This window comes from Bombina bombina, chromosome 3 (assembly GCF_027579735.1).
Source record: "Bombina bombina isolate aBomBom1 chromosome 3, aBomBom1.pri, whole genome shotgun sequence".
NCBI lineage: Eukaryota > Metazoa > Chordata > Amphibia > Anura > Bombinatoridae > Bombina > Bombina bombina.
Genome location: NC_069501.1, coordinates 856249586 through 856265247, shown reverse-complemented (window position 1 = coordinate 856265247; position 15662 = coordinate 856249586). Strand labels below are relative to the sequence as shown.

General features: G+C 37.7%; 1 protein-coding gene across 1 annotated transcript in view; it reads left to right on the top strand.

Annotated features, from left to right (window-relative positions):
* Positions 1-15662, top strand: part of FARP1 (FERM, ARH/RhoGEF and pleckstrin domain protein 1) — a 637651-nt gene that overhangs the window by 594747 nt on the left and 27242 nt on the right. Inside the window, exon 16 of the mRNA XM_053707824.1 lies at positions 266-399. Within this exon, the coding sequence (XP_053563799.1) occupies positions 266-399 (134 nt within the window). The remainder of the gene's footprint in view (positions 1-265; positions 400-15662) is intronic.

Genomic DNA, 15662 nt, shown 5'->3' with positions numbered 1-15662 from the left:
TCTTTTTTGTCTATGCGTGAGACTAGAATACCAGAAACATGAGAAGGATTAAGTGCTTTGGGAATCTCTGCCTCCTCCTAGTAGTCAGGAGTTGAATCCCAGGAGTAATGGCTCATAAGACATTCACCACCATGAAAGAAATTAATTTATCAGGTAAGCATACATATTGTTTTTACTTCTGCTTTTCTTTAATACTTTTAAAAATGAATTTATCATTCTACATGTGTTCTTTGTGTTCTTATAATTGTTCTGTTTCATGTTTCAGTGGTTTCAGAATGCTGTAAACAAAGATGATTCTGTGTCAGATTCATTAAAAACCCTTGTATTCTCCAATTTTGAGCCTCTACATAAATTCCACAGTAATTTCCTAAAAGAGGTTGATCAAAGGCTTGCTCTGTGGTAAGATACTTTACATTATCATTTTGTTTGATTTACTATCATAATCAGATAACGAGAGTTGGACAATGATCAAAAAACAGTATGGTACTCCGTCATGAGCTTGGTAATCAACATTAGTACTGACACACAAAGAATTATAAATATTTCAAGGTTGAATATCCACTAAACCGAAGACCAGTGGGAACGGCAATAAGTAACCACTCCCTTCCCTCTGTACTGGTCTTGCACAAAAGCAGAAGTGTCAAAGGATCCAAACACGACAGTACATAAAAAACTTTCCTTGCAAAGGCGTCCCAATCTGTCAATCTCCAGAGGAGATCTTGACATCAGTACCAACCCTACTCTCCACTCCAGTGTTGATGCGGCTGCCAATAGGAATCACTGCTGGCTGTAAGTGTGTCCTTAATGAAACCCCAATGTCAAAAACACAGTATCATAAACTCCTAGTGTCTCCCAGTTCCTCTCTCATTTTATAGTGGAGGACCAGTGAGCAGGAAATGTCCCCACCTTTCAACTGAACACAAAATATAAAGATGTTCCTGCTCAAGATCTTAATAAAACTTCAAACATCTTTATTATGTATTACAAAAATAAAAACAGTGAACTTCCACATGTTAGAGGTTGCAAACGAGCTTGCTGATCTTATGGGTTTCGGGCTAAGACATTCCGCAATCATAGATCTAAATAATAATAAACCATAATAAAAAATGTTGTACTTTCATTAAGATCTTGAGCATCTTTAATTTTAGTTGGACAATGATGTTAGATATAAACATATAATATATGTAGTCAAATACAGAACAGAAAAAGTACTTTCCATAATATCCTCTTCACAGAATTAGGGAAATAGAACATGAGTTTATGTGGTAGGATAAAAAGAACACAGAATAACAGGAGAAAAATATAGACTGGTCCCCTATTTCCACTTGTTTTCATACTAGGTTACCTCGAAATTACTCATACTAGGGAGAGGTTGTTCATATACGGATCATCCTTTAAGCCTCCGAACAATTTATTCTGTATAAAAAAAATTTAAGGTTAAAGTTTGTTGTGGAGTAGGCTTAGGAGGTTGTAGTGAACATGACTTTAGATGAAAAAGCTCTTGGGGGAAAAATAAAAAAAAAACAGAATGTGATGGTTAGAGACACTATGAAATCTGGCCTGGACTGTCCTTTCTAGACAGGACCAGACTGATGTACTGCAGTAAAGTCCTTTTCTGTGAAAGGCACATTGTTGGAAAAAGAGTCTGTTTCTGCGGTGGTGCCCTGCCATAGGACAAGATATTATGCTTTTGTTTGTGGCCTGGTTGAGCACTTCTCTATTTTTGTGTACACAATGGAATAAGTTAAGCTTGCTGATATTCTATCAGTAATTCTCTCTTATAGTACTTTAGATACCCCAGGTTCTTTATGGGAAGAGCATGATAAGTCTAAAGAATGGAAATATTTCCTAAAATGTTAGTTTATATGATCTCTGTTTTTATAGATAAAAATGTGGATATATTTGTCACGTAAGGAAGGTTTTTCCTAAGGAAATATGTAAAGTTCTTAAAGTGGGGATCGCTGGAATCTTTTGAAAACAACTGAGGTGAAGCATAGTATTAGTTCTTCAGGTTAAAGTCACATTATATTGTAGTTATATTCACCTTATAATCCACATTCCTCAAACAAGCTTGTAAATAAATTTCACAACCTTATTAAGAATTCAAAATAAAGCAGGCTTGTAAATAAATGCACAAAAGATGTTTTTGCCTTCAAAAACAACAATGCATATGTCTAAATGAATAGGTTTATTTAAAATGCATTTCAGCAGCATTTTCTGCAAGGAAAGTTTTTTCTTTCTTGAACCGGCTAGGTTAGCCCACAGGAGGGGAGGGGTTTTACAGTTTGATTGACACTTTTTTAATTTCCCCTCCAAGCAGTATTGAAAGTACGTAGTTGTTTAGATGTAGATATTATTGTGACAGGCTTAGATATAAATCAGCAATATCTATTTAAACGCACTTTCATATCACATCCATATGGCTAGGTCCTTTTGGGCAGGGGTACTGAATGACTTTAAACATTGAAAAGAAAAAGTATAAAATATTTACAATAAAAATGCATTATGGATTTCAAATTATTGGGATATGACAAGTTACAAGCAGCTTTTAATTGGTATTAATTGTACTTAAGTGTTCTTAAAACTCTTTGTATGTGTGTTTACTATATACACCTTCAACACTACATGCAGAATCTAATTAAATTCAGTATAAGCATCCTTAACATTAGTAGCATTAGAAACTATTTGTCCCAAGATATAGGCATCTATTTATCAAGCCGTCAACCGCAAATACGCTGGAATTCCGCAGCGTATTTGTGGTGAGCCTGATTCCCCTTAGTTATCAAACTATTGTGATGTAACATACGATCCGCCGGACTCAGTCCGACACAGATCAATGCTTACGTCATTACAGATGTTCCGAATGCAAATTCGGCACTATCTGACTACTTTTGCTAGTTATCAAATTTCTACCAGGTACGCTCGCCACTATTCCGGCCCAGCGTACCTGGTTTTCAATACCATAGCAAACAATGGGAGTCTGAAAGCAGCGAAAGCTCATGTTCGCTGCTGCCCGATATCCCATTGATTCCTATGGTAACGTTTACACCTAACATGTACCCCAAGTCTTAACACCCCTAATCTGCCGCCCCCTACATTAAACTTATTAACCCCTAATCTGCCACCCAACGCCGACACCTACATTATACTTATTAACCCCTAATCTGCCCCACCTACACCACCGCCACCTACATTATACTTTTTAACCCCTAATCTGCCCCCCCACACCGCCACCTACCTACCTACCTACATTTATTAACCCCTAATCTGCCGCCCCCAACATCGCCGCCACTATATTAAATGTTTTAATTCCTAAACCTAAGTCTAACCCTAGCTATCTTAGGGTTTATTCTTATTTTACAGGCAAGTTTGTATTTATTTTCACTAGGTACAATAGTTATTAACTATTTAATAACTTCCTAGTTAAAATAAATACAAATATACCTGTAAAATCTAACCTAAGTTACAATTACAACTAACACTACACTATAATTAAATTAATTCCCTAAACTAAATACAATTAAATAAAATGTACAAAAAACCCCACTAAATTACAGAAAATAATAAACAATTTACAAGATTTTTAAACTAATTACACCTAATCCCCCTAACAAAATAAAAAAGCCCCCCAAAATAAAAAAAGCCCTACCCTACACTAAATTACAAATAGCCCTTAAAAGGGCCTTTTGCGGGGCATTGCCCCAAAGTAATCAGCTCTTTTACCTGTAAAAAAAAATTACAAACCCCCACCCAACATTAAAACCCACCACCCACACAACCAACCCTACTCTAAAACCCACCCAATCCCCCCAATTCTAACACTAACCCCTTGAAGATCACCCTACCGTGAGAAGTCTTCACCCAACCGGGCCGAAGTCCTCAACGAAGCCGGCAGAAGTGGTCCTCTAGACGGCATCTTCTATCTTCATCCATCTGGCGTGGAGCGGCTCCATCTTCAAGACATCCGACGCGGAGCATCCTCTTCATCCGACGTCTTCTTGAACAATGAAGGTTCCTTTAAGTGACGTCATCCAAGATGGTGTCCCTTCAATTCCGATTGGCTGATAGAATTCTATCAGCCAATTGAAATTAAGGTAGGAAAAATTCTACTATTTTCTGTAATTTAGTGTTTGTATTTTTTGTACTTTAGATAATTTTATTTAATTGTATTTAGTTTAGGGAATTAATTTAATTATAGTGTTAGTTGTAATTGTAACTTAGGTTTGGTTTTATTTTACAGGTATATTTGTATTTATTTTAACTAGGAAATTATTAAATAGTTAATAACTATTGTACCTAGTGAAAATAAATACAAACTTGCCTGTAAAATAAGAATAAACCCTAAGATAGCTAGGGTTAGACTTAGGTTTAGGAATTAAAACATTTAATATAGTGGCGGCGATGTTGGGGGCGGCAGATTAGGTGTTAATAAATGTAGGTAGGTAGGTAGGTGGCGGTGTGGGGGGGGGGGCAGATTAGGGGTTAAAAAGTAAAAAATACAAACTTGCCTGTAAAATAAAAATAAACCCTAAGATAGCTACAATGTAACTATAAGTATTTAGTTTTAAATAGGAATGATTTATTTAATGATAGGAATATTTATTTAGATTTATTTAAATTATTTTTAACTTAGGGGGGTTAGGGTTAGACTTAGGTTTAAGGGTTAATAAATTTAATATAGTTGCGGCGACATTGGGGGTGGCAGATTAGGGGTCAATAAATGTGGGTAGGTGGCGGCGGTGTAGGGGGGCAGATTAGGGGTTAATAAATATAATGTAGCGGGCGGCAGATTAGGGGTTAGTAAGTATAATGTAGTTGGCGGCGGTGTAGGGGGCAGAAGATTCGGGGTTAATAAGTATAATGTAGGTGCCGGTGGGCTCCAGGAGCGGCGGTTTAGGGGTTAAACACTTTTAGTTGCGGCAGGGTCCGTGAGCGGCTGTTTAGGGGCTAATACATTTATTAGAGTTGCGGTGGGCTCCGGGAGCGGCGGTATAGGGGGTAAAACAGTATAGTATAGTGTGGGTGTTTAGTGACAGGGTACCAGTAAAGCTGGGAAAAAGCTGAAGAGCAGCGTGATCAGTCCGCTGCTCATAGCACCGTACTTGGTGCGCGGCTTTTTGACAGCTTTTTTGGTAATTTTGGAGAGCGTATTCAGGTCCGCGGCAGCGATTTTAGGTGAGCGTATTGGTGCCGTTGACGGCTTGATAAATAGATGCCAAAGTAATCAGCTCTTTTACCTGTAAAAAAAAATTACAAACCCCCACCCAACATTAAAACCCACCACCCACACAACCAACCCTACTCTAAAACCCACCCAATCCCCCCAATTCTAACACTAACCCCTTGAAGATCACCCTACCGTGAGAAGTCTTCACCCAACCGGGCCGAAGTCCTCAACGAAGCCGGCAGAAGTGGTCCTCTAGACGGCATCTTCTATCTTCATCCATCTGGCGTGGAGCGGCTCCATCTTCAAGACATCCGACGCGGAGCATCCTCTTCATCCGACGTCTTCTTGAACAATGAAGGTTCCTTTAAGTGACGTCATCCAAGATGGTGTCCCTTCAATTCCGATTGGCTGATAGAATTCTATCAGCCAATTGAAATTAAGGTAGGAAAAATTCTACTATTTTCTGTAATTTAGTGTTTGTATTTTTTGTACTTTAGATAATTTTATTTAATTGTATTTAGTTTAGGGAATTAATTTAATTATAGTGTTAGTTGTAATTGTAACTTAGGTTTGGTTTTATTTTACAGGTATATTTGTATTTATTTTAACTAGGAAATTATTAAATAGTTAATAACTATTGTACCTAGTGAAAATAAATACAAACTTGCCTGTAAAATAAGAATAAACCCTAAGATAGCTAGGGTTAGACTTAGGTTTAGGAATTAAAACATTTAATATAGTGGCGGCGATGTTGGGGGCGGCAGATTAGGTGTTAATAAATGTAGGTAGGTAGGTAGGTGGCGGTGTGGGGGGGGGGCAGATTAGGGGTTAAAAAGTAAAAAATACAAACTTGCCTGTAAAATAAAAATAAACCCTAAGATAGCTACAATGTAACTATAAGTATTTAGTTTTAAATAGGAATGATTTATTTAATGATAGGAATATTTATTTAGATTTATTTAAATTATTTTTAACTTAGGGGGGTTAGGGTTAGACTTAGGTTTAAGGGTTAATAAATTTAATATAGTTGCGGCGACATTGGGGGTGGCAGATTAGGGGTCAATAAATGTGGGTAGGTGGCGGCGGTGTAGGGGGGCAGATTAGGGGTTAATAAATATAATGTAGCGGGCGGCAGATTAGGGGTTAGTAAGTATAATGTAGTTGGCGGCGGTGTAGGGGGCAGAAGATTCGGGGTTAATAAGTATAATGTAGGTGCCGGTGGGCTCCAGGAGCGGCGGTTTAGGGGTTAAACACTTTTAGTTGCGGCAGGGTCCGTGAGCGGCTGTTTAGGGGCTAATACATTTATTAGAGTTGCGGTGGGCTCCGGGAGCGGCGGTATAGGGGGTAAAACAGTATAGTATAGTGTGGGTGTTTAGTGACAGGGTACCAGTAAAGCTGGGAAAAAGCTGAAGAGCAGCGTGATCAGTCCGCTGCTCATAGCACCGTACTTGGTGCGCGGCTTTTTGACAGCTTTTTTGGTAATTTTGGAGAGCGTATTCAGGTCCGCGGCAGCGATTTTAGGTGAGCGTATTGGTGCCGTTGACGGCTTGATAAATAGATGCCATAGGGTTCCATTTAATAAAAAGCTCTAAGTGAATATGTTTCCCAAGAAACTTGCCTGCTCTGGTTAGGGGTGAGTAAGTAGCATCTGCTGACCTCATTTAACATTGCACAAACAAATGCTTGGTCAATGCTGTCCCCTACTCTTGTGCAACCAGTCATGCAAGAGCAGGACTTGTCACTCATGTTGTGCAAATCCGTCTGGTGTGATTTTAACTGCACCACCTCATACGTCTGCTACTTTGTTTAGTGGTTGTCAGCTGCAATATGCATAATTTATAACAGCATTATCTAAAATGGAATTGTCTTTCTTTATTCTGAAATGACATTAAAATTGTGATGCCTGAGCCCCAATTCTTATATTATGTTGTTCATGTAACACAATGCAATGTAACAGAATATTTAAAGCACTTCCTGCTTTGGTTTGGTTGTTTTTTAAACACTCAGACATGTTGAACTGATTTATTTCACTGAAGTTAAATAAAAATATAGTTTAAAAAAAGACTTCAATCAAGTACAACCTTTCTTTTAATAGTCTTATATATTTATCGAAGCAAAGAAAAACGTAGCCACAAGAGCAGTGTAACTGTATCCTTCCTAGACTTGAATTTATACCTAACTAATAGTAATACCAAGCATTTTTAGAAAAGAATGGTTCTTCATGAAATTTATGAAGTACAATTGAGAATTGTTTTCTAATATCAAGATCCATAGAGACAGCAAGTACCCAAGTGTAGATGGATTAAACAAATTAAATAAATCCAACATTCTGGTACTGTCTGTTTGGCCATGAGGCGGCTTGGGTGTGGTGTATGTGGTTTTATTTAAAACAAATGCAAAATAATTTAAGAGCAGTAGTTGGTGTTCTGCCTAGGAAATGTTATGTGCTTTCCTTCTGGTGTCGATGCTTAGATAAAAAAAATAAATCACAAATGTATGCAGGCATTTTTATCTTGCCAGTATGGCAGATGAGTGTGTTGCTAGTGTGGAGAATGTGAAGTATGTAAAGGCTATGTTGGGGCAGGGAAAATGACAAGTGGTGTGGTATTTAACGCTCCTGCTTGCAGGCTTACTCCTCTAGAAGTAAAAACAGTCCAAGGTGAGAACAGCAACTACAGGTAAAGCCTTGCCAGGCTAGGTGCACACAGGGAAAAGCTGGCGACCCCCAGCCACATAGAAATCCAAATGAATAATCCTCAGCACCTTTTTAATGTATAAAATGTCCTTTATTTATTACACATAAACGGATAGTTATGCAACGTTTCGGGAACGCAGTCCCTTAATCATGCATACTAAACAGTGCACCTGTACCTTAACTTAAAGTGAATGTAAATTTTGATGCTAAAGTGCCCGGTTTTTAAAACTTCGATTAAAAAACAGGGGCACTTTAATTCATCAAAATTTTCATTTCACTCCTGTTGTGAAAAAAAACTTACCTTTTAATCTTCACAGCAGCTCCAGCTTCCTCCACCCATTTCAAAGCCTCTTCCTGGGTCTAAACTGAGGCATCCGGCTTCCTCCAATCACATCAGTGAATCAGACACTGAATCCCCCGGGGGGAAGCTGTGATTGGAGGATGACCTATCAATCATTTCTGACATCAGAAATGGCTTGTGAGACCGGAGGAAGCTGGCGCTGCTGTGAAGTTTAAAAGGTAAGTTTTTTTTTGTCACAACACGAGTGAAATGTAAATTTTTATGAATTAAAGTGCCCCTGTTTTTAATCAAAGTTTTAAAAACCGGGCACTTTAGCATCAAAATTTACATTCACTTTAAAGGTGTGACTAACCAATCACAAACCTGTATTTTGAACACTCCCTTCATCTTAACACTTTTCTTAACATTTTTCTAGAGGCAGAGGTAATGCTGCCCTCTAATGTTCACAATAGGAATGAATGCTAGAATTTTAAAGTCTAACAATACAAAGATACAAATAGCACATAGCCAGGTGAAAATGAACACTCAATGGCATAGAAATATTTAAAAATGACAATAAACTATATACAATGTCATAAACATTAGAATATAAAAACAATATACACATATAGAAATGAGAGCGAAAATGAGAGTAGAAACCCATATACAGTATATTGAATACAATTAGAGGAAGACTGATAGGTCAAATTCCCTATTTAACCTATTAGGGTACATAGAGTCCAATTTATGGATCCAGAACGCCTCCTTCTGTTTCAAGAGGCGTTCTCTATCGCCTCCTCCCCTTGGTGTATCCATATGATCTATAATTTGCCACCTAATTTGATTAATTTGATGGCCACATTCCAAAAAATGTTAAATAAACGTAATAAAATTAAGTTTATTCTTTGATGGTAATAACGGTAAACAAAGTAAAAATATGATTGGTACTGTTAAAAATGTTGGTAGTAAAACCTCAAGTGGTAATATACATTCTACATGTGATAGTAGCAAATCTGTTAACACTGACATATTTAACCCTAAAAAATTTAATTTGTATAAAAAAGTACTTTTACTCCGGCTATACAGAATAGTAGTCTGGAAACTTTTTCGAAGTTAGTATTATCAGACATCAATACATTACAAACTAAGATAATTCAGACTAAAAATAAGAACAAAAGAGATAATATACTTAATTTGTCTAAGGATGAATTTAAGGCCATTGAATCTATTAAAAAAAGAAATATTGTCATAAAAAGAGTGGACAAGGGTGGGGCTACAGTAGTACTTGATAAAGATTATTATATTCAAGAGATTAATACACAATTTAGCGACCCCAAACCTATCAGGCATTGAACACTAATCCTATTTTTAAACTTCAAAAGGAAATAAAGAGAATATTACATTAATAAAGGTATCATAGATAAAGACGAGTGATCTTTATAATGAATACCCTAGAACACCAGTGTTCTACATGGTACCTAAGGTACATAAGAGTTTACAGGTACAACCTAGGCGCCGTATTGTGTCCAATGTAGAGTCGGTATTCACAAATATAGGTACATTTTTAGACAGGGTATTACAACCTTATGTTGAGAGAATTACATATTTTATTAAGGATACTGGAGGCTTTATACAAAAGCTGTCTACACTAACATTTGAGAACACTAAATATATTTTGTTCAGTTTAAAAGTCTATACATATCCATTAAGCACAAAAGTGGAATAGGGGTATTCAGTCATTTGTTATCGAGTAGTACTCAATAGAACACTGCACAAATAGATTTTTTTGAGGAACTATTGTGAATTGTACTGTATTATAATTATTTTCTTTTTAGAGATACCTGGTATGTTCAAAAGAAGGGGACCGCCATGGGGTCTAACGTTGCCCCATCATATGCCAACTTAAATATGAATAATTTTGAGGAAAAATGTGTGTATAGTAATCATCTGTTTTTACAGTATGGTGCCACATGGTGGCGTTTCATCGATGATGTGTTTGGCATATGGTGGAGCAACATAGACTCGTTGAGACAATTTGTGAATGAGCTTAATCAGGACGTCAGTGACTTGGAGTTTACTTTAGTAGCCAGTGAAGAGAGTATGGTATTTTTGGATACTGTCATATATAAGAATGGAACTGAATTAACAATAGATCTACAGCGTAAAGATACTGATCGTCACACCCTACTCCGGTATGACAGTTTCCATAATCAAAGGTTGAAAAATTCACTTCCAAGAAGCCAGTTAATGAGGGTCAATAGAATCGTCAGTGACAAGTCTTTAAAAGAAATAAGACTTAAAGAAATGGGTGAAAAATTCCTGGAAAGAGGATACCCTAAAGAGCTTGTTGAGAGAGAAACCTATACAATTAAAAATAAGGATATTGTACAAAATAAAAATAAAAAAGTTGATGATGAGAGACTCATTTTTGTATCACAATTTAATGATCATTGTTAAAACAATATCCCATATTATAAGGAAACATTGGCACATAATTAAAAATGTAGACACATTACAAAAAAATCCCATTATGGCACACAAGAGGGTTAAGAATATTAGTGACGTTTTGGTTCAGTCTGACATGGGTCCTAAATGCATTAGTAAAACAAGATACATCACTGAAAATAATTCAGGTTGTTACCTGTGCCTAAACTGTAACAATTGTCATTCAGTCATCAAAGGATGTGAATTTGTTCACCCAAGAAGTGAACATAAATTTAAATTAAAATCACACTATACTTGTAACTCAGTTTGTCATTTTTATATATTTCTATGCCATTGAGTGTTCATTTTCACCTGGCTATGTGCTATTTGTATTTTTGTATTGTTAGACTTTAAAATTCTAGCATTCATTCCCATTGTGAACATTAGAGGGCAGCATTACCTCTGCCTCTGGAAAAATGTTAAGATGAAGGGAGTGTCCAAAATATAGGATTCTTATTGGTTAGTTACACCTTTTATTTAAGTTACAGGTGCACTGTTTAGTATGCATGATTAAGGGACTGCGTTCCCGAAACGTTGCATAACTATCCGTTTATGTGTAATATATAAAGGCCATTTTATACATTGAAACGGTGCTGAGGATTATTCAGCTGAGGATTATTCATTTGGTCCTCTAGAAGTGAGCTTTTTGCAGGCGTCAGGTAGTGCTTATATTACAAGTTGAAAGTTAAAAGCTTTAGTTTGTGCGCTAACCAGGTGCAAGCAAAATGCTGAAGTTAAAATATTACATGCTCATTAACTTATTCCCCTATAGAAGTCAATTGAGTAAAAAAGTGGGGAGGAAAAACTCTACTCGCGCGCAAAACCGATCGCATATTCTCAAGGGCACTAACCCAACATGAAAATATCAATATTTCACATTACAATTTTCTTCACGTAGCAGAATATGTTCTATTTATTCATAAATACATATTTCTACATATATCTGATGTTTTTTGGTAAAATATACTGTATATACTGTATATCTATACATATACATATATATATATATATATATATATATATATATATATATATATATATTAGGGCTGGGCGATATGGGGGGGAATTAAAAAAACAAAACGTGATTGAGATTTATTCACGATTTTCTTAAAAATTACTATAACACCTTAATTTTTCAAAAAAAAGTTTATTTAACACTACATAATCTTAATGTACATGTTTCTCAATGTCAATACACTCTGGGAGTAAATACAAACTACATGTGTGTGTGTATTATATATAATCAAATACACAGTTACACACACACACACGTGTGTATGTGTATATATCAGGGATAGGCACAGACAAAGGCTGTGGCGGACATTTTCCAAAGTACAGACCTTAATGAAGGACACCAAGGTACATTTGAAACATTGTTTTATAGTGCTTGGTGTTATTATACTGATGCAGATACCACTGATCCTATAACCAGCCCTCCTCTGGCTAATGATCCAGTGTCACTACTGTGTCTATGTATAGTGCCGGGTGTTGTTATACTGATACAGATACAGCTGACCCTATAACCAGCCCTCCTCTGGCTATACCCATGTGCCAGTGTCACTACTGTGTCATTATATAGTGTTGGGTGTTATTATACAGATGCAGATACCACTTATCCTATAACCAGCCCTCCTCTGGCTATACCTATGTGTCAGTGTCACTACTGTGTCATTATATAGTGCTGGGTGTTATTATACTGATACAGATACAGCTGACCCTATAACCAGCCCTCCTCTGCTATACCCATGTGTCAGTGTCACTACTGTGTCATTATATAGTGCTGGGTGTTATTATACTGATGCAGATACCACTTATCCTATAACCAGCCCTCCTCTGGCTATACCCATGTGCCAGTGTCACTATTGTGTCATTATATAGTGCTGGGTGTTATTATACAGATGCAGATACCACTGATTCTATAACCAGCCCTCCTCTGGCTATACCATTGTGCCAGTGTCACTACTGTGTCATTATATAGCACTGGGTGTTATTATACAGATGCAGATACACATCCAGTATTTCACTCAGGCTTTATTTATTCCATAACTTATCACCCAATATCGCTAGCAGTCTCTTGACAAGCCACTAACTTTATTCACACTACATATTTTTTTTCTTCCTATTATTTAATCAGAAAGAAAAGATTTACTAAGGTTGTGGCGGACACTGCAAGGGCTAGTCACGGACACTTTGCCTATCCCTGGTGTGTGTGTGTATATATATATATATATATATTTATTATTTTTTTTTATTTTTTTTAAACATTTTATCTTGACTGAAAATGAGCCCGGCTCCTGTCCAGGAATCCAATACAGGCATATAGCAGTAGGGGTGGGGGGGCTGCTCCTCTCAGAAATGCTGTGCCTTGCGAATATCAAATACATTGTAGATGCAGTTAACCCAGCAGCTAACGAGCAGAGGGGACTGCAGTTTTAGCCTATTTGGCAGCCGTGGGGTTAACTGCATCTGCTATGTATTTGAGCCATTTCTCAGAGAGCAGGAGATTGTGTGGGAGGTTCCATAATGATTACATACCCTAAGTTTTAGACTGCAGACGTCCCTAGAGGGAAATATAAGTAAGTGGCTTTCCCTCCTCTTCACATCTTCTGCATGGGCTCTGCTTTTAGACTTCTATAGATTGATCGGCTGCTACTGAGATCAAACAGAAAGTAAAAAGCCATTTTACAAATGTGTGCTAAAAACAACCACTAGATGGAGCTGGTTTACAAGAAATCACATACAAATCAATGCAGTACAGCCACATCTGAAGATTTTTTTTTTTTTTTCAAAAAATCGCGGCAATTAAACGCATAAAACCGCATCCACGATTAATCGTGCAGCCCTAATATATATATATATATATATATATATATACACACACACACAATTATATATATATGTGTATATACATATTCTGCTATATGCATTGGAATGTGAAACATTTACAGTAAGCACAGTATAACACTATTAAATATGATTATTGCATAAATTTGATTTTGCATGTTTTTAGCTACTTGACTGCTGAAATATGTCTATATATGTTTACTTATGCATTTATATGTGTCTGTAAATACATATATACAGATATAAATACAAAAATAGATATGTACACACACACACACACACACACACACATATATATATATATATATATATATATATATTATTATTATTATCGGTTATTTGTAGAGCGCCAACAGATTCTGCAGCGCTATTAACAAAGGCGGAGTACAAAAAAAACAGTTATAGGGATCAAATGGGTAGAGGGCCCTGCCAAGAGTTGCACTGTTGTAGTCAGCTCTTGAGAAGGTGATCAACAAACAGCTGGACTCTTAAGCTTACATGCTAGGGGGGTTCAGGGGATAGCAATGGAGGAGAGGAACTGGTATAAAGTAAGGTTAGCGTAGGTTGTATGCATCCCTAAACAGTAGAGTCTTTAGGGAGCACTTGAAACTTTTAAAACTAGAAGAGAGTCTTGTGGAGCGAGGCAGAGAGTTCCACAAGATGGGAGCCAGTCTGGAGAAGTCCTGTAAACGGGAGTGTGATGAGGTGACAAGAGAGGAGGAGAGTAGGAGGTCTTGAGCAGAGCGAAGGGGACGGGAAGGAGAGTATCTGGAGACAAGATCTGAGATATAGGGGGGAGCAGTGCAGTTGAGGGCTTTGTATGTCAGAGTGAGAATTTTGTGTTTGATCCTAGAGGCAAGAGGAAGCCAGTGAAGAGATTGGCAGAGAGGTGCAGCAGATGAAGTGCGACTTGTAAGGAAGATGAGTCTGGCAGAGGCATTCATTAAGGATTGTAAAGGAGCTAGGCGGTAGGTGGGGAGACCAGAGAGGACAGAGTTGCAGTAATCGAGGCGGGAGAGGATGAGAGAGTGGATTAAAATCTTAGTTGTGTCTTGTGTAAGGAAGTGTCTAATTTTAGAGATGTTTTTAAGGTGGAAGCGGCAGGCTTTAGCCAAAGACTGAATGTGAGGAGTGAAAGAAAGATCTGAGTCAAATGTGACCCCGAGACATCGGGCATGCGGGGTAGGGGTAATGATGGAGTTGTCGACAGTTATAGAGAGATTGGGGGTGGAGAGTTTTGAAGAAGGGGGGAAAATAAGGAGCTCAGTTTTGGAGAGATTTAGCTTGAGGTAATGAGAGGACATCCAGTTGGAGATGTGAGAAAGACAGTTAGTGACACGGGTTAGCAAGGAAGGAGAAAGGTCTGGTGCAGAGAAGTAGATTTGGGTGTCGTCGGCATACAAATGATATTGTAAACCATGGGACTTTATTAGGGAACCTAGTGATGACGTGTAGATTGAGAAGAGAAGGGGACCGAGGACAGAGCCTTGCGGTACTCCAACAGAAAGTGGTGACGGGGCAGAGGAGGCCCCAGAGAAGGCTACACTAAAGGTACGGTTTGACAGGTAGGAAGAGAGCCACGAGAGGGCTGTGTCACATATGCCGAAGGATTGGAGGGTTTGGAGCAAGAGAGGGTGGTCAACAGTGTCAAAGGCTGCGGACAGATCAAGGAGAATAAGCAGAGAGAAGTGGCCTTTTGATTTTGCTGTAAGTAGGTCGTTGGTAACCTTAACAATTGCTGTTTCTGTGGAGTGATGGGGACGAAATCCAGATTGCAATGGGTCAAGGAGGGAGTTTATTGTAAGGAAATGGGAATGGCGTGCATAAGATAGTTTTTCGAGAAGCTTTGATACAAGAGGGAGGAGGGAAATAGGGCGGTAGTTGGATGGGGAGGTAGGATCAAGGGAAGGTTTTTTGAGGATAGGTGTGACCAGTGCATGTTTCAGTGATGAGGGAAATATACCGGTGCTGAAGGAGAGGTTGAAAGTGTGTGTGAGTATAGGGGTAAGGGTGGCAGAGAGGGAGGGGAGTAGCTGTGAGGGGATAGGGTCAAGGGGACAGGTAGTGAGGTGAGAGCACAGTATAAGTGCCGAAACTTCTTCCTCAGTAACAGGGGAGAATAAGCTAAGTTTAAGGTATATATATATGTATATATATATATATATATACATATTTAGATATGTATTTAGATA